The 20,905-nt window shown below is 49.6% G+C and overlaps 1 protein-coding gene across 1 annotated transcript in view; it reads right to left on the bottom strand.

Moving 5' to 3' along the window:
• ASH1L (ASH1 like histone lysine methyltransferase) overlaps positions 1 to 20,905 on the bottom strand; it is a 135,561-nt gene that overhangs the window by 65,941 nt on the left and 48,715 nt on the right. The window contains 3 exon segments of the mRNA XM_060255104.1: positions 7,999 to 8,178; positions 9,747 to 10,464; positions 13,708 to 13,809. Coding sequence (XP_060111087.1) covers positions 7,999 to 8,178; positions 9,747 to 10,464; positions 13,708 to 13,809 — 1,000 coding nt within the window.

Here is a 20,905-nt window from a genome sequence, read left to right as displayed (position 1 = left end):
CCACAACAGACACCCTGTGAGGTGGATGAAGATATTGGATTTATATCCCGCCCTCTACTCCGAAGAGTCTCAGAGGGGCTCACAATCTCCTTTACCTTCCTCCCCCACAACAGACACCCTGTGAGGTAGATGAAGACATTGGATTTATATCCCGCCCTCCACTCCGAAGAGTCTCAGAGCGGCTCACAATCTCCTTTACCTTCCTCCCCACAACAGACACCCTGTGAGGTGGGTGGGGCTGAGAGGGCTCTCACAGCAGCTGCCCTTTCAAGGACAACTCCTACAAGAGCTATGGCTGACCCAAGGCCATTCCAGCAGCTGCAAGTGGAGAGTGGGGAATCAAACCCGGTTCCCTCAGATAAGAGTCCGCGCACTTAACCGCTACACCAAACTGAGCAAGGCCGACTAGGGCTCTGCGAGCTGCTGTTCATCTCCCAGTGATGAAGTTGCCTTACAGTGCCAGCTTCCTTCCCTTTCCATGGTCAAGTTCAGGGGCACAGCCTCTTCTCGCAGTGCAACCCACTCAGCTGGGAACTTTGAAAACAGGAAGAAAGTGCTGCTCCATCAGAGCAGCGGCTGCTTGTTTTGAGCGACGCGGCAGAGAGGAAACCGGCGGCGATGCTGCAGTAGCAATGCTGCACTTATTCAGGGTGGCAGCGAATGGCGTTGAGCAAAGGGGGCAGGTTGGAGGCCCTCCAATGATGAGGCCACAGATATGGGCAGAATGGAGTGGCCTGGGCCACACTGTAGCTATGGGCCTGGCAGGCAACGAACTTTCTGTTTGCAAGATCTGGTCCCCACTTTTCACGATGCAGTGTGCAACCTGACATCCATACCAGCAGTTTCTTCTTCAACTCCCACTTCTGACGAGTGTTACGGGCAGATGGGCTAACTTCAGTTTATAGTTTAACCACTGGGGAGGATGTGAACTGCGATGAACTTCAAAACTGAATGGAAGGGAGGAACTGTAAGAGAGGGGCAGCGAGAGGGGGAAGGGACACTAGAACCTGCTGGGTGCTCCTGACTGGGCCCTGTCATCAGACGGACCACTTCCTCCGCCTTGGAAGAATGCTATTCACTTTGGCAGGGAGAGCGGGATATAAATCCAATAAACCTTATAAACCTACTTCAATACCAAGCCCTCAGCTGAGAAGGAGCCCGGTGCTGGGAGGACTCTGCTTCAACTTGCCAGCTAGCCAGGGACTACAGAAGCGTCCCCTCTAGAATGCTCTATGGCAGATACCATCAGATCCCAAGACAAGAACGGCTATGTCCCTGTAGTCTTAACTGTCCAGACACGATAAAGCTCTTAACTTGGCTGTATCCCAAAAGGTATCTGAATACTAAGTTGAAATGTCAACTTCTTTTAAATGATCTAGTCCCTGAGATCGCGAATGCCGTCGTCAAATTTCTTATAGAAGTTCTTAAAATTCAAAATTTTAGATAGTGATTTTTTTTTTATATACTGTATTTATCTATATGGAATCCTAGCCCTGATTCCCTCAGCTCAGTATTTTCTATGCTGCTAATTTTCCTAGAAACTTTTAAATTTTCAAATTTCCAACAGGACTGCTTTTAAATGCACTTAATTTTCCCTAGACCACAGGTGGCTAAACTTGCTTAAAGTAAGAGCCACATGGAATAAACATCAGATGTTGGAGAGCCACAAGACATGAACTTCGGATATTTGAGAGCTGCAAAGAGGGAGGGAGGGTGGGAGGGAGGGGGTGCAAAGAAAGCAACTTTAACTTTAAATGCATTCTCCAAGCCACTGGCTGGCTTGGTGAAGTGATTTAAAAAAGAGAAATGCCTTCATTAATCATCATGGTCATCATCTCCAAGCCGGCCAATAGGATGGTGAGGGCTTCAAGAGCCACATGTGGCTCCCGAGTCACAGTTTGGCCACCCCTGTCCTAGACCTTATTGCTACGTTGCAATGCTTTATTTGTTTTTGACTGCAGATATGCCAATAAAGTTCCTCATCAAAGGCTCCTTAGAAAGCTCGAGTGCCATGGAGTAAAAGGACAGGTCCTCTTGTGGATCAAAAACTGGCTGAGTAATAGGAAGCAGAGAGTGAGTATGAATGGGCAGTCTTCGCAGTGGAGGACGGTAAGAAGTGGGGTGCCGCAGGGCTCGGTACTGGGTCCCATGCTCTTTAACTTGTTCATAAATGATTTAGAGTTGGGAGTGAGCAGTGAAGTGGCCAAGTTTGCGGATGACACTAAATTGTTCAGGGTGGTGAGAACCAGAGAGGATTGTGAGGAACTCCAAAGGGACCTGTTGAGACTGGGTGAGTGGGCGTCAACATGGCAGATGCAGTTCAGTGTGGCAAAGTGCAAAGTAATGCACATTGGGGCCAAGAATCCCAGCTACAAATACAAGCTGATGGGGTGTGAACTGGCGGAGACTGACCAAGAGAAAGATCTTGGGGTCGTGGTAGATAACTCACTGAAAATGTCAAGACAGTGTGCGTTTGCAATAAAAAAGGCCAACGCCATGCTGGGAATTATTAGGAAGGGAATTGAAAACAAATCAGCCAGTATCATAATGCCCCTGTATAAATCGATGGTGCGGTCTCATTTGGAGTACTGTGTGCAGTTCTGGTCGCTGCACCTCAAAAAGGATATTATAGCATTGGAGAAAGTCCAGAAAAGGGCAACTAGAATGATTAAAGGGCTGGAACACTTTCCCTATGAAGAAAGGTTGGGACTCTTTAGCTTGGAGAAACGTTGACTGCGGGGTGACATGAGAGAGGTTTACAAGATAATGCATGGGATGGAGAAAGTAGAGAAAGAGGTACTTTTCTCCCTTTCTCACAATACAAGAACTCGTGGGCATTCGATGAAATTGCTGAGCAGACAGGTTAAAGGATAAAAGGAAGTACTTCTTCACCCAAAGGGTGATTAACAGGAAGTGGTGGCGGCCACAAGCATAGCCACCTTCAGGAGGGGTTTAGATAAAAATATGGAGCAGAGGTCCATCAGTTGCTATTAGCCACAGTGTGTGTGTGTGTGTGTGTGTGTGTATATATATAAAAAAAAAATTTTGGCCACTGTGTGACACAGAGTGTTGGACTGGATGGGCCATTGGCCTGACCCAACATGGCTTCTCTTATGTTCTTATGTCTTTGAATTGAATTGAATTGACTACAGAAGCGAAGGAAGGACGTTCTGGCCAGTGGCCGGAGACCCAAGGGTCACTGACGGGCTGCAGCCCCCTCCTTCCCAGAAAGAACAGCAGGGAGGGAAAAACAGCTCCGCCCAACGGGATACGAACGCTCACTTCTCTTGGACGCTGCTGAAACCGATCTCCCTCCCTTTCCCTTGTCCTTTCAGTCTGTAAAGCCCGAGGCTCTTCAGTGAGCCGCGCTGTCTGAAAAGTGGGCTATAAATATCGTGACAATAGCAAATTGTGTAATTGCATAAATGCCATGAATCCAATAAATAATAAACAATGGTTCCAGAGGGCAGCCACTTTAGACTGTAGCAGATGAACAAAATTAGAGTCCAGCAGCACCTTAGAAACTGAGGAGGATTGGCTGCATCAGGGGTGTGTGGCCTAATAGGCAAAGGAGCTCCTGCTAGAATTCCACCCCTGACTATAATTTTAAAATGGGCAATAGGCAGTGCAAGACGCTGCATAGCTCCAGACTGCTGCTAGGCGGGACTTCCTGTGTCAATGAGCCGCTGCTCACATGCATGGCTTAGAGGGAACCCCGAGCTTTCAAGGGAAAGGGAAGCTGCGACTCTAAAAAGCTCATATCCTGGAAATCTTATCTATCAGTCCTGAAGGTGCTGCGGGACTCGAAACTTGCTCTAATAAGGAACACATCATTTCAATAAGCTTTACGACAATCCAGTACGGTAGACAAGTATTATTATACTAGAACTAAATATGTTTGGGTACAGTTTCAATTTCGGCACTGGCTGAAAATTTTGCATGACTTTTTACATTAACCAGAACTATCCCCCACCCCCCACCCCCCAAAACCCCCAAAACCCTGATTCTCAGCAGTTATGGAAGTCTTTCTCTTTCTCCCACTCCCTTCCATCAAGCCCTTAATCTAGAACAGAGGGGAGGAGAACGGGAACTGCTATGAGAGTAGAATCGGTTTTACTGTGATAGTCAAAATGTACTCCAAATAATGATTATGGTGGCAAAGAGCCCATTGAGCACACCGTACAACACAGCCGTACAAAGATGGCCAAAACATCCACGCGCTCAACAGATGCCCCACCCCCACCCCCAGATACTGCAGGAACAAATACTACTTTGCAAACTAGAAAGGAACCTTAAGGAGAGAGAACTGAGCATGCTTATGTTATGGCTCAAGACCCCGACTCTTCTCAGCACAAACACCAAGCACAGAAACCAAGAGTTGCCTCAAGAGGCAGCTGCTGAAAGGACAGGAAACCCCCCCCAAAAGACTGACGCCTTCAGTATCTGTTCCCAGGCAGGACTTTGGTTGTCCTCTGAGCCATGCGCAGCCCAACGGATGCGCGTCCACAACCCAGGGCAAGATGCAGACCCACCAGAGTGTATGCTTTCAGAATCAAGTGCAACCGTTTTAGAAGAAGAATTGCAGATTTATACCCCGCCCTTCTCTCTGAATCGGAGACTCAGAGCAGCTTACAATCTCCTATATCTTCTCCCCCCACAACAGACACCCTGTGAGGTGCATGGGGCTGAGAGGGCTCTCCCAGCAGCTGCCCTTTCAAGGACAGAGCCTCAGAGCTGCCTACAATCTCCTTTCCCTTCCTCCCCCACAACACACACCCTGTGAGGTGGGTGGGGCTGAGAGGGCTCTCACAGCAGCTGCTCTTTCAAGGACAACCTCTGCCAGAGCGATGGCTGACCCAAGGCCATTCCAGCAGGTGCAAGTGGAGGAGTGGGGAATCAAACCCGGTTCTCCCAGATAAGAGCCCACACACTTAACCGCTACACCAAACTGGCTCTCGGCTCTACACTACACCAAACTGGCTCTACACAAACTTTACCTCCCAGCAACTATCTCCAGAGAGAAAGGGAAGGGGAAACCTCCGTCACGACTCATTCCAACCCAGGGTCAAGCTCTAGTTCTTTCATGGAAACGTATTCCAAAGCCCTTGGCTCTGTTGCCCTAAAGAAATTCCCATGTCCTGGCCACTGAATGAATCTCCGTGGACTTCTGCCTTGCCATTCCCGTCCATCTTAAGGATACCAAGTCCAGAGTAGGGCAGCTTGATGCCCTCCGAATGTAGAGCAGGGAAAACCAAAAGTTCTGTGTAACCAGCCTCAATAAAGAAACAAGACTGTAGAAAATTAATATAAAGGAGAAAATTAAGCCTCATATAACATGAAAGGCACTAACCAAGTGCAACAGCTAAAGTCTTGCAAAGTGCCTGGAAGCATTCTTGACATGTCTTGATTGTGAAAAATTCAGCTAGGGAAGAAGCAATTGTGAAACGGGGACAACGGAGTACTATCCCGTCCACTAAATATCTCCTGTGCGTAGTTGCGTGGATACTTTATGCTTCAGTGCATTTGGAAATATCACTGGAAGGTCTGTCTTCACTGTTAAGAACATAAGAAACATAAGAGAAGCCATGTTGGATCAGGCCAACAGCCCATCCAGTCCAACACTCTGTGTCACACAGTGGCCATAAGAACATAAGAGAAGCCATGTTGGATCAGGCCAACGGCCCATCCAGTCCAACACTCTGTGTCACACAGTGGCAAAAAATTTTATATATACACACACACTGTGGCTAATAGCCACTGATGGACCTGTGCTCCATATTTTTATCTAAACCCCTCTTGAAGGTGGCTATACTTGTGGCCGTCACCACCTCCTGTGGCAGTGAATTCCACATGTTAATCACCCTTTGGGTGAAGACTGGACTGGACATTTTTGGATTTACATCCTTCCCTGGACTTTTACAGACTTTATTGAAAGGTGGTTCATCCCACTATGTGAAGTTCCCTTCTTTGTTATCAGCTCGATGTGGTTTACTTTCAATTATTTGTGGCTTAATTTCCAATGTTAATATGTGGCTTTGTTTCATAATATGAGGCTTAATTTTCTACTTTATTATATATTAATTTTCTACCGTCTTGTTTCTTTATTGAGGCTGGTTACACAGAACCTTTGGTTTTCCGCCTTTCTGTGTTTTCTCTTGGGCTGCTTACTCAGAATGCAGACAGAAGCTGTGCCGGGGCTCAAGACCAAGGCACGCTTGAACCAGGCCTGAGCTGTGATCCCATGATCTTAGTATTATACGTCTCCTTGTATCACTTCAAAAACTAACCAGATATTTCTCTTTGGTGACTCATGGACTATACACATGGAACGGGAACGTTCCGCTGAAGGCCAGGGGCAAGACAGAGGAGGTAGGGAAATCTGCCCGATTTGAGTCCCCAACTGCTCACAGCATCTTGGAGAGAGAGAGAGATCTGGGTCAGAGTGAAATTTCCTAGTGGTTCCTTCTGCGATTCCCTGGAGGGCTCCTAAATTGTGAATTGCATTTTTAAAACAGTCCTTTTGATCTAAAGACGCTTAAAACCCTCATGCTAAGGAGCCTGACCTTCTCCTGCGACCGACACCTGCAGCGCAACCAAGATCGCTGCAGGCCTCTCTCGGACAGGGGTTTACCTGGGAAGCAGCGTTCCCTCTAAGCTGAGTTAGCGTGAGCTAGCTCACAGATTTTTAGCCTCCAGCTCACACATTTTTGTCTTAGCTCAGGAATGATGACTGCAGAGCACACTCATTTCCCAACACAAAACCTCTCTCCGCGTCGTGCAAAATCAAACATACAACATTTTAAATATAGACAATTTCATGTGTTTACTAGCAAATAAATCCTCACAGTGATAAACGATTAGCAAATTAAATTCAGCAGAAAATCCTTCCGAAGCACAACACACACGCTATTCCTACTGATTCGTGGCTCAATGTCCAAATGTGGTGTTGCTTTTATGGAAGTCCGACGACATACAGAAAACCCGGTCCTATATCGTTTCGAGTCCTGGGACCATCTTCTTAATTAATGATTCAGTAGGTAAGTGGTAAGAGCCCCGAGGCGCAGAGTGGTAAAGCTGCAGTACTGCAATCGGAGCCCTCTGCTCATGACCTGAGTTCGATCCCAGCGGAAGCTGGTTCAGACAGCCGGCTCAAGGTTGACTCAGGCTTCCATCCTTCCGAGGTCGGTAAAATGAGTACCCAGCTTGCTGGGGGGAAAGTGTAGATGTCTGCGGAAAGCAATGGCAAACCACCCTGAAAAAAGTCGGCCGTGAAAACGTTGTGAAAGCAACGTCACCCCAGAGTCGAAAACGACTGGTGCTTGCACAGGGGACTACCTTTACCTTTAGGTAAGTGGTGGCTTTCAATATTTGCTGTTATCTCTTTTTGTTTTTGTTTTAGAGTATTTCTTCTCACTTCCATGGCTCTATTCACATTTCTTTCTTGAACGCATTACAAATTACCTTCATGCCTATTCCAAAAAGAGATAACAGCAAATATTGAAAGGCACCACTTACCTACTGAATCATTAGGTAATGAATCATTACAGCATCCCAAAACAGTAGGAATAGCGTGTGCGTTGTGCTTCGGAAGGATTTTCTGCTGTATTTAATTTGCTAATCGTTTATCACTGTGAGGATTTATTTGTTAGTAAACACATAAAATTGTGTATATTGTTTAAAATGTTGTATGTTTGCTTTTGCATTACACAGAGAGGGGTTTTGTGTTGGTTAGTTTCTGCAGCTGACCCTTCGTGGTCCCGTTTGCTTGCCATGAGCCCAATAATTTATGCAGTAGCTCACAACTTTAATGCCAGCAGCTCACATCTTTAATGCCAGTGGCTCACAAAGTAGAATTTTTGCTCACAAGACTCTGCAGCTTAGAAGGGAACATTGCTGGGAAGGTGTGTAACGTTTCCACAGGTCTGCGATTTCAATTGCAAGTCCCCAGAAGGAGGGGAGCAAAAGACTTATAGCGGGTAGTTCAGCAGGCCCACTTACTCGGTGGTTTTGTACACATCAGAGTACAGCCCTGCCTTCTGGTACTTCTTCTTCGGAGGGCGGGGAGCTTTCTTCTCACGCTGGACAAAGGCGGTCGGAGGCTGCTCGACTCTCTCTGGCTCACGCGGTTTTACCACCGTCTCCTCGGGGGCAGGGCACTCGGCTGCAGCCTCGGGAAAGCTGGAAGGAAACCAAGGCGGATGAACACATTGGCAACTGGCTCACAGAGCGGCAGGAAAACCCCCCTGTAGGGACAGCTCATAGCTCAGCATGCTTTACATTCACTGGGCCCCAGGATCAATCCCAGACATCTCCAGATAAAAAGCATCTGGGAAAGACCTCTGTGCGTGGCAGTTACCAGCCAGACGCAAACAACGCCAGCTAAGATGGACTGCTTATGTGAAATGTTAAGGTAGCTTTGCATGTCTTTAGAAAGAAATCCAGAATGGTTTGGGGCAGTCTGCTCCCAGATCTGGTCTTTGGCATCTCAGGCAGCAGGCCTGGAAAAGGTTCTGGAAAGCCACTGCGGGTTAAGAAAGGATTGGCCTTGGTGGATCGGTGGTCAGACTCAACATGAGGCGACCCGACGCCTTCCGAGACACTTCAGGCGATTTGCAGTGTGCGTTCAGGGCAACCACCTCAGCTGTGGGTTAGGCACCGCGCTTTTCACAAGCGTGAGGTTTGGAGACTTGGAGAAAAGCTGATTCAGAGTGGGCAAATCCGCTGCTCTGTGGCCTTGCAGGCTACAGTCAGTTGCCCAGGACAGCAGACAAGGATGGCCTGGTAAGGAAAGATAGTCCTAGAACAGGGCCCCAAAGGAGGGAGAGAGAAGTGGCTTGCCTGCCCAGGCTGAGTGCCTCTTCCCCTGAGCCGTGCACTGCCTCCACTAGGCTATGTGGGGCTAGGGTGACCCAGGTCAAGTGGGGAAAGGCCACTGCCCCCCCCCCCCCGAACTCCCAGCAGCCATAAAGGCCAACTTGACCTTGGCAGTGGAGTCTGCAAGGAGCATGGGTGTGCTCATCTAAGAATACTGCCACTATCTGTACCATGTCTGCAATATACTGTTTCAACATGGCTTACCTATGGCAGAAAAGGGGGTGAAGAGTGGACGTAGTGCCCAGCAAGGCTGATGTAGAACTTACTGGAGGGACGGTGGCTCAGTGGTAGAGCATCTGCTTGGGAAGCAGAAGGTCCCAGGTTCAATCCCTGGCATCTCCAAAAAAGGGTCCAGGCAAATAGGTGTGAAAAACCTCAGCTTGAGACCCTGGAGAGCTGCTGCCAGTCTGAGAAGACAATACTGACTTTGATGGACCGAGGGTCTGATTCAGTATAAGGCAGCTTCATATGTTCATATGTACTGGGCTCCAAGGAAGGGAAACAGTCAATAAGGAACCTCTCAAGACACAGGACAGTCCCACTTGGACCATTTCTAGCCCAAAAGCTGGTTCTACCATCAGGAGCTTAAACACACACACACACACACAGGGCCACCCTTGCCACTAGGCAAAGTGGGCGACTGCCTAGGGGGCCGGCCTTCTGGGGGTGCCCTCATGAGACTCAGTGACATTATCCATGCGGGGGGGGGGGGGGGAGGTAGTGGACGTTAGCCTTACCTAGGGTGTAAGGCAGTTTAGGGCTGGCCCTGCACACACAAACCATGAGGGCTAGAAACGTGGTTTTCTCCCACGCAGGGTTCTGTTACTCTTAGCAACTGGAACTTAGCAGCATCCCAAAACAAAGGAATTTACCTCTTGTTGCTCTCCTGCTCTTCCTCCGGCAGAGGCTTTTGCCTCTTCCGGGCCTGCTCCTCCTCCTCCTCCAGCCACCTCTTCCTCTTCCACCCTTTCACATTCACCCCCTGGACCACCGACTCTATGGCGTCTGTCACAGTGTCCGGGCCACGGTGCAGCAGGCAGTCTTTGTCCCCGCTCTCGAGGTCGGGGCCGACGAACCGGCTCACTTGCAGCGAGTGCACCGAAACCACCGACTGCAATGGGTACTTCCTGGGCCTGCCCGGCCGGCGCTTCACAAAGTTATTGCCCGTCCGCGACTGCCGCTGAAGCTTCTTGGCTTTGAGGATCTTGTTCACGTGGTCCAGGTTTTTCTTGGTGGCCAAGATCTTGTCGTAATCGCACATTTTCCTCGCCTGCCGCTGCATGGCTTCCACCATGCTCCTCTTGAGGTGATGCGGGGAGTAGCCACCCGACAAGCGGTCGGAAAGGAGAGAGTGGCCTTCGTGGCCCGAGTCACCCAGAACGCTCGGGCCCGAGAGGCAGCTGCTCTTCTCCCGGTTGGGGCTGCGGCTGGGGCTCCCAGAAGGCGGAGCGGGCGCGTTGGCCATGACGGCCTCGAGGGTTTTGTCCAGCGCAGCCTGACTTTCGTGCTGGGCAATGTGCTGTAATATATTATCCACGGAATCTTCCATGGTGCTTCCTAGCCTCGTACTCCGTGCAGGTATCCCGACCACTGAAGAGGAAAGGGGGCGGGGGGGGCGAAAACCAACAACACAACGTAAGTAGGTTCGACGATTTAACTTTGCTTTTTGAAACAACGCTTTTGGATTTGGTTTTATTTTTAAAAGATCATGTGCAGCCATCCTTCCTCTGCACACCGAGGAGGGGGAAATCCTCAAAGGGTCCTCCTGGGCTTGCCATCTGTTGAGGAAACGGAGCTTCTTTAACAGCTGCCCTAACCGATAATTCAGCTACACAATACAGGGAGGTTTTGGCGGGGTGGGGGGGGGGGGTGGGATGCGATGTCCTGATGGTCCATCCCCAAGCTGGTGCTTCCCCCCTTTTTTGGAACGGGTCCAAGAGGATCAGGCAACTCGAGTGCCTGAGCTCTGTGGACAGCTGCGGCGCTGGCCAGGCACGACTTGTGTGTCTGGGGGGTGGGGGGGAGAGCATTTGGTTAACAAAGACGATCTTCTGTAACAGGACGTGCCTGGGAAGAATTTCCACGGGGAGGAGGATGGGCAACGGCTTCGTTACCGTCCCCATCCTGTTCCTCGTTTGTGCTGTTTTGCTGCAGCGCTTCAATCCTCGCGCCCGCCTCAAAGCAGCGACAACGCTGCTCTTTTCCTCCACCCCACGTGCGTGCGGCTGACTGCTCGAATGCCACCTGCGGCTACCTCTTCCCAGCATCAGCAAAGTGATGGAGTTGCAGAGGGCTGCTTTGGGGAGGAGGGGGGCGTTCGCTTTCCATTTCTGCCTTTGTTCCAGGGCACGGAACGGAGCTGGAAGCGAGAGAGGAGAGGAGGGACAAGGAAATTCAACAAGGAGAAGAAGAATTGAAGATTTATACCCCGCCCTTCTCTCGGAATCAGAGACTCAGAGCAGCTTCCAATCTACTCTATCTTCTCCCCCCACAACAGACACCCTGTGAGGCGAATGGGGCTGAGAGAGCTCTCACAGCAGCTGCCCTTTCAAGGACAGAGTCTCAGAGCTGCCTACAATCTCCTTTCCCTTCCTCCCCCACAACACACACCCTGTGAGGTGGGTGGGGCTGAGAGGGCTCTCGCAGCAGCTGCCCTTTCAAGGACAACTCCTGCGATAGCTATGGCTGACCCAAGGCCATGCCAGCAAGTGCAAGTGGAGGAGTGGGGAATCAAACCCGGTTCTCCCAGATAAGAGTCCGCACACTTAACCACTACACCAAACTGGCTCTCCTTTACCTTCCTCCCTCACAACAGACACCCTGTGAGGTGGGTGGGGCTGAGAGAGCTCTGACAGAAGCTGCCCTTTCAAGGACAACTCCTGCGATAGCTATGGCTGACCAGCAGCTGCAAGTGGAGGAATGGGGAATCAACCCTGGTTCTCCCAGATAAGAGTCTGCGCACCAAACTGGCTCTCGGTGGCTGCTGGGTTGTTAGGTCTAGGGAAGACTGCCCTGTGCCTCAGATGCAGATGAAGGTCTCCTGCCCACAGCCATGTGGGACTAAGGTATTTCCAGGCCCCTTCCTGAACTCAGATTGCAGCCATGGAGCAGGCAGGCCCAACGGTGTGTCCATCAGGGCCCCCTGATGGAAAGTGCAGGCAAATCACAGCCTACTTATGGTGACCCCATCAGGTTTTCAAGGGAAGAGACGAACAGAAGTAGTTGGCCATCGTTTGCCTCTGTAGAGCAACCTTAGACTTGGGGGTCTCCCATCCAAACACCAACCAGGTCCATAACTGCTTCGCTTCCTTTTGTACAGTCAGAGTTGTTCAACAGTGGAATCAGCTGCCGAGGGAGGTGGTGAGTTCCCCCCCTCACTGGCAGTCTTTAAGCAGTGGCTGGACTGTCAGGGATGCTCTAGGCCAGGGGTGGCCAAACTGTGGCTCAGGAGCCATGTGGCTCTTTCACACATATTGTGTGGCTCTTGTATCCCCCACTGCCCCATCGGCTGGCTTGGAGAAGACATTTGTTTCTTTAAATTACTTCTCCAAGCCAAGTCAACCAGCAGCTTGGAGAATGCATTTAAGGTTAAAGTTGCTTTCTTTCCATCTCTCCCTCCCTCTCCATCTATTTTTCTTCCTCCCTCCCTCCCTTCCTTGGAGGTTTTTAAACAGAGGCTAGATGGCTGCCTGACAGCAATGCAAATCTTGTGAATTTAGGGGGGGGGTGGTTGTGAATTTTCTGCATTTAAAGCCCTATATGGCCAGGGTCCCGCATACCTTAGGGACCGCCTTTCCCTGCACATGCCCCAGCGAGCACTTCGGTCCGGGTCTCAAAACCTGGTGACAGTCCCCAGCATCAGAGAAGCGAGGCTCAAATCAACAAGAGCCAGGGCCTTTTCCGTTGCTGCCCCTAGCTGTTGGAATGAGCTGCTGGAAGAGATCAGGGCCCTGAGAGAGCTTCCACAGTTCCGCAGGGCCTGCAAAACGGCACTCTTCCACCAGGCATTCTCATAATGATAACATCTGCAGCAGCGGGACTGGCCCATAGAAACATCACCGACGGTCTACCTCTTCATGCTATCACGATCCTAGGACCTCTTAGGATGGCTAACCACCATTTAGATCGCTGCCTGAAACCTTGATACCAGTATAAGTAGATGTTTTTAGGATGTTTTATGTGGCATGCTTTTATTGCTGTTTTATTTTATTTGGTCACACAATGTAACTGTGCGACCTTAAATCTGTGAGCCGCCCTGAGCCTGCCTCGGGGGGGGGGGGGGATATAAATCAAATACATCAAATAATACCTAATAGTAATAATTGTGCAGGGGGTTGGACTAGATGGCCCCGGAGGTCCCTTCCAACTCTACAGTTCTATTATTCCTTCCCTCCCTCCCTCTTGTGGCTCTCAAACATCTGACACTCATGTCTTGCGGCTCTCAAACATCTGGCGTTTACTCTACGTGGGTCTTACGTGAAGCAAGTCTGGTCACCCTGCTCCTCCACTGAGCAGGGGGTTGGACTAGACGGCCTGAGCGGCCCCTTCCAACTCTGTGATTCCAGGATTCTAAAAGCGATCCCGCCCATTCCTCCTTCCCCACCCTCTCAACTTCAACCATTCCGGAGCCGGCATGGAAGACAGCTGGGAATCGCTGCGGGAAATGCCCCTTGAGGAGGAGGCAGTTGCGAGAAGGCCTGACCCAGGTCCAGCTCCTGCCTGCAGGCTGTCTAGCTGCCAGTCCTTAAAACTGGCCAGCCTTGCCAGAAGGCCTGTGAGCAGGAAAACACTCAAGTATGGCGTTTGCAAGGAGGAGGAGGAGAAATTATTTGCCTGTAGAAGATGTGCTTTCCGATGAAGACCTCTTTCTGGAAGGGCTGCAGCTGGTGGTCTCCGTTGGCCTCTGCGAGGGCTTGTCCTGTGCTGGAAGCGTGCCTGGGGAAGGAACAAGCAGGGCGGAAAGTTAAAGAAAGTACTTAGCCACGTCTACCAAAGGAACACAAAGGCTGTTGCAAAAGGATCAATGTGCCATCATTTATCAGCAGCAGGAGGGACGCAGAAAGCCATTTTTCCCGCACCATTGCAGCTGCCACTCGAAGTCCTTCGACCATCAGCAACCAAACAAGTGGCCAAAATCCAGCTAACTGAGAACTGCCTCCTAGATTATCCTCCCTGTGCACACTCAGAACTCTAAACCAAGGTGTTTTTAAGTAATGGCAGTTCTGTTAGTTGCTTGGAACACATGGATAAGAGAACGTAAGAGAAGCCATGTTGGATCAGGCCAATGGCCCATCCAACACTCTGTGTCACACAGTGGCAAAAAAAACCAGGTGCCATCAGGAGGTCCATCAGTGAGGCCAGGGCACTAGAAGCCCTCCCACCCAAGCACCAAGAATACAGAGCATCACTGCCCCAGACAGAGAGTTCCAACAATATGCTGTGGCTAATAGCCACTGATGGACCTCTGTTCCATATGTTAATCCAATTCCCTTTTGAAGCTGGCTATGCTTGCAGCCGCCACCACCTCCTGTGGCAGTGAATTCCATGTGTTAATCATGGAATAGTGTGCTATCGATCTTGCCAAGTGAAAACAAGCAGGTCAGAAGACTTGCCTTCCAGCATAGGGATTGATGGGTAGGTCCAGTTGGAACGGATTTCATTGCCATGTGAACTGCCAGCAAATCAAACCCACTTTGCTGCTAAAATTCTTCTCGCCAGGGCTTTTTTGGCAGAAAAAGCCCAGCAAGAATTCATTGGCATATTAGGCCACACACCCTGATGTGACCATTGTTTCACACAGGGCTTTTTTTGTAGAAAAAAACCCAGCAGGAATTCATTTAAATATTAGGCCACACCCCCTGACACCAAGCCAGCCAGAACTTCATTCCTGCTCAAAAAAAAAAAGCCCTGCTTTTCACCATGTATGTCTCAAAAACCAGAGATCCAGGGCCTGTCGGCACTGCCCCACTCCCACAACCAGCAGGCCTGTCAGAAAGTGAAGCCAGATTCCCCCTGCTGCGGTTTGGCATCAAGGCCTTCCGCTCACAATACCTGAAGATGCTAGGCTACGGGTCCCCAAGGCAGTGCCCGCTGGGCACCGTGGAATCCCACCCCCAAGTGTTAGGCAGAAGTTCTGCTGAGCCCCACCCACCTTTCTAAAGACTTACTAGGAGAGTTAGTTTTGCTCCCAGACATTTGGTAGTTGGTGCCACCTCCTGAAACAGCCATTTTGTGGTTGTGCCCACTGCCCTGTGTCAAAACTCCAAAGGTGCCCATAGGCTCAAAAAGGTCAGGGACCCCTCTGCTACGCCGCTTCTAACATGGGAAGTCCAAGGGTTCCTGGGCATTACACTCAGCACGTATCCTTATATTCCCACAACGTATTCTGCAACACCGCCCTGGGGGGGCTCAGCTTAGCAGCTCCATTACCATGCAAGCTGTCCTCCAGATGTTTAAAGACCAAAGGCTGGTCGTATCAGTTTGGTTCAAATTTAAATACGTTAAGTCCCACCGGAAAAGCATCTCGGGGCACTTCTAAAAAGCCTTCATTTTTCGTTTGGAAGTGATGGCTTATCGTACTCGCCCTAGGTTGCAAGTTTCTACGCTGGCACCAAGACAGGGGAAAAAACGCTCGTTGCTCGCTTGCACTGAGTAAGAATCGCCTCCAGGTGATCAGGCGAGGAAGCAAAGAGCGCCAGTTAAATTATGCCCGGTGCACGGAAATTCAACCCAGAGGAGAAAGAGAACATTTTCTCTCTCACCCAATTCTAGGACTTGATGGTGGTAGCAGGCGAGAGACACATTCATAGAGCAGGGGAGGTCTATCTATAACTGTTAAGCCGTTAAGACTTATACGGAAACTTTATATTCACAGGCAGAACTCTGACTGCTAGGTGCAAAGAGGCAACAGGTTATGTTGAAGGGTAGAGCTGTGGCCTTCCTGCCCTGTTTGCTTCCAGAGGCACCTTGCCGGCCACTGTGGGAAACAGGACACTGGACCAAACAAACCTTTGGTTTGACCCAGGAGGGCCATTAAAAACATAAGAACAAAAGAGAAGCCATGCTGGATCAGGCCAATGGCCCATCCAGTCCAACACTCTGTCACACAGTGGCCAAAAAACCCAGGTGCCATCAGAAGGTCCATCAGTGGGGCCAGGACACTAGAAGCTCTCTCACTGTTGCCCCTCCCAAGCACCAAGAATACAGAGCACCGCTGCCCCGGCTAATAGCCACTGATGAACCTCTTCTCCAGAAGTTTATCCAATCCCCTCTTGAAGCTGGCTATGCCTGTAGCCGCCGCCACCTCCTGTGGCAGTGAATTCCATGTGTTAATCACCCTTTGGCTAAGCTAAAATCCCTACCTGTCCATCTCTAAATCTGCTCTGCTTTCTATGGCTCCCGAGCCCACAGCCAGTCTGCAGATTAGGGTACTGATCAGGGGGTTTTTTGTAGCAGGAACTCCTTTGCATATTAGGCCACGTACCCCTGACGTAGCCAATCCTCCAAGAGCTTACAGGGCTCTTAGTACAGGGCCTACTGTAAGCTCCAGGAGGATTGGCTACATCAGGGGTGTGTGGCCTAATCTGCAAAAATGTTCTTCCTACAAAAAAAAGCCCTGGCACTGATCATCTAAAATGCGCTGAATGTTAATGACGAGAGCACTAACAATAGGGTGAGTCTCGGACCTTCTTCGCCTGCTTGTAGGACTCGGGGATTATGCGCGACCTGGTTGGCCACTGTCAGAAACAGGATGGATTATTAAGATGGAGGACCTTTGGTTTGCTTCAACATGGCTGTTCAGAAGAATGAAACAGCATTGCCCTGACCCTCCACCTGAAGATCATAAAAAGGAAAGACCACAAGGGGGGGGGGAGTCCCCTTGATCCTACTCTTATTTTGTAGCCATCCAGGTGCATTGTGCTTCGCAGAATACAAATGCCCAGTCTCCTGCCCCTGAGGAGCTTACAGTTTAAAATTCAACGCAAGGGGGAACAACAAATGGGGGCAGAGGGAAGGCTAAACAGGGAAAGAAGACACAATGCAATTATGCATCCTGAAGCTTAGAGCCAAGCTTATGTGTCATAAGTTGGGATACCGACTCTATGTCACACCAAAGAACAGTGAACTTTACCTTAATATCACTCCATGGGGCTGTGGAGTGATGTGAGGGGGAAGGGGAGGAACTTCAGGCTTCTCTTCTGCATCTTTTTCACCAGCAGAAACAGCTGTTGGACGAAGCCCTGTTTGTTCCTTTCTCTGGCTCCCTTGCAGCTGTTTTCACAGGCGAAAATGAATGGGAGAGAAGCCCCTTCCATCCTCACAGCCCAATGGAGTCGTTTTAAGGTAAACTGCCCAGTTCTTCAGTTTGACAGTACCTGCATGACAGGCACCTGTGTCCCAACTCTTGTCAGACATGACTAGTTTGGCTCTTCCCCCCACCCCCAGTTGAAAATGAAGGAACAAAGCAGGGGTGTCAAACATGCGGCCCAGGGGATGAATCAGGCCCCTGGAGGGCTCATATCAGGCCCCCAAGCAACAGGCTGTTGTCTGCTTCCTTCTGCATCACAGGTTGCTTTGCCAGGCTTGCTCAACCATACAAGAGCTACAGAGCAAATCCTCCATTTTCTCCATTGGCTGAGACGCCTCCCTTGCGGAGGAAGGGGGGGAAGGAAGAGCTTGCTTTGCTAGGCTATCACAATTGCACAGCAGAGCTACTGAGCCAAGCCTCTCTTCCTTCTATTGGCTGAGGCTCTTCCCCCTCCTGGTCCCCTGGGGAAGGAAGGAAAGAGCCAGAGCTTCCTTTACCCAGTTCCCAGGATCACATAGGAGAGATATAAAGAAAGCACCTTTAAGAAGATGATGATGATATTGGATTTATTTCCCACCCTCCACTCCAAATCTGAGTCTCAGAGCGGCTCACAATTTTCTTTATCTTCCTCCCCCACAACAGACACCCTGTGAGGTGGGTGGGGCTGAGAGGGCTCTCCCAGCAGCTGCCCTTTCAAGGACAAGCTCTGCCAGAGCTATGGCTGACCCAAGACCATTCCAGCAGCTGCAAGTGGAAAAGTGGGGAATCAAACTCGGTTCTCCCAGATAAGAGTCTGCACACTTTGCTACTACACCAAGCTGGCTCTCGACCAACAAGTGCTAATGTTTTTTAAAGTTTTTTTTTTAAAAAAAATCTTTGTGTTTGTCTGTGTCCTTTATAAAGTTTATATCTCTGACACGTGGCATTACATTTTATGACACGCACAGCCCGACCCCACAAGGCCTCATTTATGTCAGATCCGGCCCGCATAACAAATGAGTTCGACAGCCCATGGACTAAAGGTTATGCTGAAGATTCATAGGAAAACTGGAGTCTGAGAAGGCATTTGGAGAAAGTGACGTGGTATCCTGCAGATGTTCTCACCAACCAATCCAGGCACAACGGGCAGCCGAAGGAGAAAGGTCAGAGCCCTCCGACAGAGTGGGAGACCTCTGAATAGTTGAAGGAGTGAAGGTCATGGGCAGAGAGGTACTAGGATGTGAGAGCAGAGAAATAAAGGACAGGAAAGGACGGTCATGGGCTCTGAAGAGAAGAACAAGGTGCGTTTGTGTATGCATACCTGATGGAGCTGGGAGTAGCAGGATGCCGGTACAAGGATTTAAGGAGCTGCGTCAAGCGGTCAGAGTGATGTGCTGGGGGAAAGATTCTGACAGCAGAATGCTGGACAGAGGCACAGGGGAAACAGCAGAACAGCTGAGGGCCAGAGAAGAGGTCACACCAGTCAAGGTGAGCGATGACTAGAGCGTGACCCAGAGGTTTTGTCGATGAGAGGGTGAGGAAGGAAGGGTTGCGCCCTGCAGCAGTCTAAAAGGATGTATGGTCATGCATAGAACCGAAAACCGGGAGCAACGTGGGAAGGGCAATCAAAGAGAGAGTCAAGGGCTTTGCGCCTGTTCTGCACAGAAAATGGGGACACTGAGATTTTGCACTGGTCCATAGCAAAATGCAAAAACAAATGCCATGTAATATCTCGAAACCAAACAAAAGAACACAGAGTGTGCGAGCTTTCAAGCTGCACAAAATGCTTCATCAGGACAGTTAAGAAGAAAAAAAGAGTCAGTGAGAGGGGAAAAGATCTGACTATGATCTGAAGGCCTCTTCATCAGCATCCTGCACAGAAAACTTTGCTGCCTTCACTGGGTACAACGTGTCCTAAAGTTAACAACAGATGCGGAGTCCTGCAGAACTCTAAACCTTGCACATTGCTTTGTTTGGGATGGTTTCCCCCCAAAAAAGGGGGATGACGTTTTGTTTTGTGATTTTATCAATGGACAAATTATTACTGCCAAATGCCTTCGGCATAAGGAGTGAAGGGATCGCTGTCACCACCACGAATCCAACACGGCCCAGGTGGGACCCTCTGCCAGGAGGCAGTCAGCTTATCAGCATACGGCCGAGAGTCAAAGGGTTCAAACCTTTGAACCCCGCAATGCCCCAGTTTGAGAACTAATGGCTTAGCCCTCTTTTTGAGTGACACTGTATCTTCTTCCCAGAATTCAAATGCTGGATTCTAAACACCTACAATAATTAAACTGTGACTCTGTCATCATCCAACACTGAAGGCTGACAAGGCAAGGACTTAAGGTCTCGGTTTGGAAAATCCTAAGATCTTTTTTTTTTAAAAAAATTGTAACATATAGACTTACACCCTCCCCACCGGAGCAGGATCGGGGCAGCTCACAACAATAAATGAAAACAATCAATTTAAAAATTACATAACATTAATACGACAATTTAAAATTCAATAATTAAAACCATCATTAAAATAATCCGGTGCTGATATCATATATAGTTCTTTCGCTTCTGATGGCTTCAGTAGTCTTACATTTTCTCCCACAATGACGGTATCTCCGGATCAGTTAAAGGCTAACCGGAAGAGGGTGGTTTTACAGGCCCTGCAGGGTGAGGTCTCGCAAGGTCCTCACTTGCTCTGGTAGCTGGTTCCACCAGTAGGGGGCTGCTACCGAGAAGGCCCTCTCTCTGGTAGAAGGCTTCTGATGAGCTCAAAAACTTGCACACCGTTCTGTGTCATGTTGCTGGGCCCTAATTCAAGGTACTGCCTTGACTTGGATGGCCCAGGAAAGCCTGATCTTGTCAGGTCACAGAAGCTAAGCAGGGTCAGCCCTGGTTAATACTTGGCAGGGAGCCCTCCAAGGAAGTCCAAGATCCCTAGGCAGTGGTATGCAACGGTCCCTAGGCAGTGGTATGCAAAGCACCTCTGAACATCTCTTACTCTGAAAATCCTACTGGGTCACCATTAAGTTGGCTGCAATTCAATGACACTTAGGTAGGAAAAATCCAATGCATGGCTATAGAATGGGGGAGACTTGTCTTAGCGGTAGTATGTGCAAAAAGGATCTAGGGGCTTAGTGGACCATACGCTGAACATGAGCCAACAGTGTGATCTGGTGGAGAAAAACGCAAATGCAATTTTGGGCTGCATCAACAGAAGTATAGTGTCCACAGCACGTGAGGTGATGGCATTGCGTTACTCTGCTCTGGTAAGACCTCACTTGGACCTCAGTTTTGGGTACCACATTTTAAGAAGGATACAGACAAGCTGGAACGGGTTCAGAGGAGGGCAACGAAGATGATGAGGGGTATGGAGATCAAGTCCTATGAGGAAAGGTCGAAGGAGCTGGGCACGTTTAGCCTGGAGAGGAGGTGGCTGAGAGATGATAGGATCACCATCTTCAAGTACTTGAAGGGCTGTCCTATAGAGGATGGTGTGGAATTGTTTTCTGTGGCCCCAGACGGTTGAACAAGAACCAATGGGTTGAAATTAAATCAAAAGAGTTTCCAGCTCAACATTAGGAAGAACTTGCTGGCCGTTAGAGTGGTTCCTCAGTGGAACAGGCTTCCTCAGGAAGTGGTGGTCTCTCCTTCCTTGGAGGTTTTTAAACAGAGGCTAGATGGCCATCTAATAGCAGTTTAGAGCCAGTTTGTAGAGGTTAAGTGCGCGGACTCTTATCTGGGAGAACC

This window comes from Heteronotia binoei, chromosome 1, assembly GCF_032191835.1.
Source record: "Heteronotia binoei isolate CCM8104 ecotype False Entrance Well chromosome 1, APGP_CSIRO_Hbin_v1, whole genome shotgun sequence".
NCBI lineage: Eukaryota > Metazoa > Chordata > Lepidosauria > Squamata > Gekkonidae > Heteronotia > Heteronotia binoei.
This window is presented reverse-complemented; position numbering and strand designations above follow the sequence as displayed.